Below are 723 nucleotides of genomic sequence, written 5' to 3'. Positions count from 1 at the left end.
GAGGTGCGCGGCGGCGAGCGGAGCTGCCTCGGGGCACCGTGCTGAGGCTGCTTTCTGGACGTCAGCGTAAAAACAGTGCTTTTGCGCCGTTCCCCGCCGCCGGCACCCAGCGGGGCAGCCCGGGCTGTGCTTACCCTCGTAGCTTTCTCCCATCACTGGCACCAAGCCACACACGCCAGCGGTGTAGACGAAACCTCCGTCTAAGCTGATGGCATCTGCTTCCCCCTTCTGCAAGGAAAAGGGCGCGGCGGTGAAACGACGCCGTACGCACCCGGACCAGTGCTTTTTCAGGAACCAGGTTGTAAAAGAGGCACCTTCGCCTGCTTCCCTGCCAGATTTCCTCACCTCCTTTCAAGTTTGCATGTTGTGCCGCTGTCACGGCACTGACCCAGCCCTCTGGGCTACCACCAGCATCCTCCTCTACGCTACGGAACCATTCCTCTCCTAAGCAGGCTTTTCTCCGCCTTTTACAGAATTTGTCTTTTGCCTTCCTTTTCCAAGTTACTTCACGCCAGAAAATTGCTTTTTATTTAGGGAACCTCAAAAAAGAACACTGTCCAATAAATTTTTTTTTTTTTAAATGTTAATCAGCGAAAAACTAGTCGAGCCTTTTCCCCTCTGATGGGGTTGGCTTCTGCCCACTGGTATTTCTTGCAAAGCTGCCAATATTTGATTTTAAAGTCTGCTCCCCCCCCCCCGCCCTCCCCCCCATCTATTTCCAGT

General features: G+C 53.9%; 1 protein-coding gene across 1 annotated transcript in view; it reads right to left on the bottom strand.

Moving 5' to 3' along the window:
• Positions 1 to 134: 134 nt before the first annotated feature.
• LOC104626878 (ovotransferrin-like) overlaps positions 135 to 723 on the bottom strand; it is a gene marked incomplete at both ends in the record, with an annotated part of 6,514 nt that continues 5,925 nt past the window's right edge. The window contains one exon of the mRNA XM_010294906.1: positions 135 to 228. Coding sequence (XP_010293208.1) covers positions 135 to 228 — 94 coding nt within the window. The remainder of the gene's footprint in view (positions 229 to 723) is intronic.

This window comes from Phaethon lepturus, unplaced genomic scaffold (genome assembly GCF_000687285.1).
Source record: "Phaethon lepturus isolate BGI_N335 unplaced genomic scaffold, ASM68728v1 scaffold29319, whole genome shotgun sequence".
NCBI lineage: Eukaryota > Metazoa > Chordata > Aves > Phaethontiformes > Phaethontidae > Phaethon > Phaethon lepturus.
This window is presented reverse-complemented; position numbering and strand designations above follow the sequence as displayed.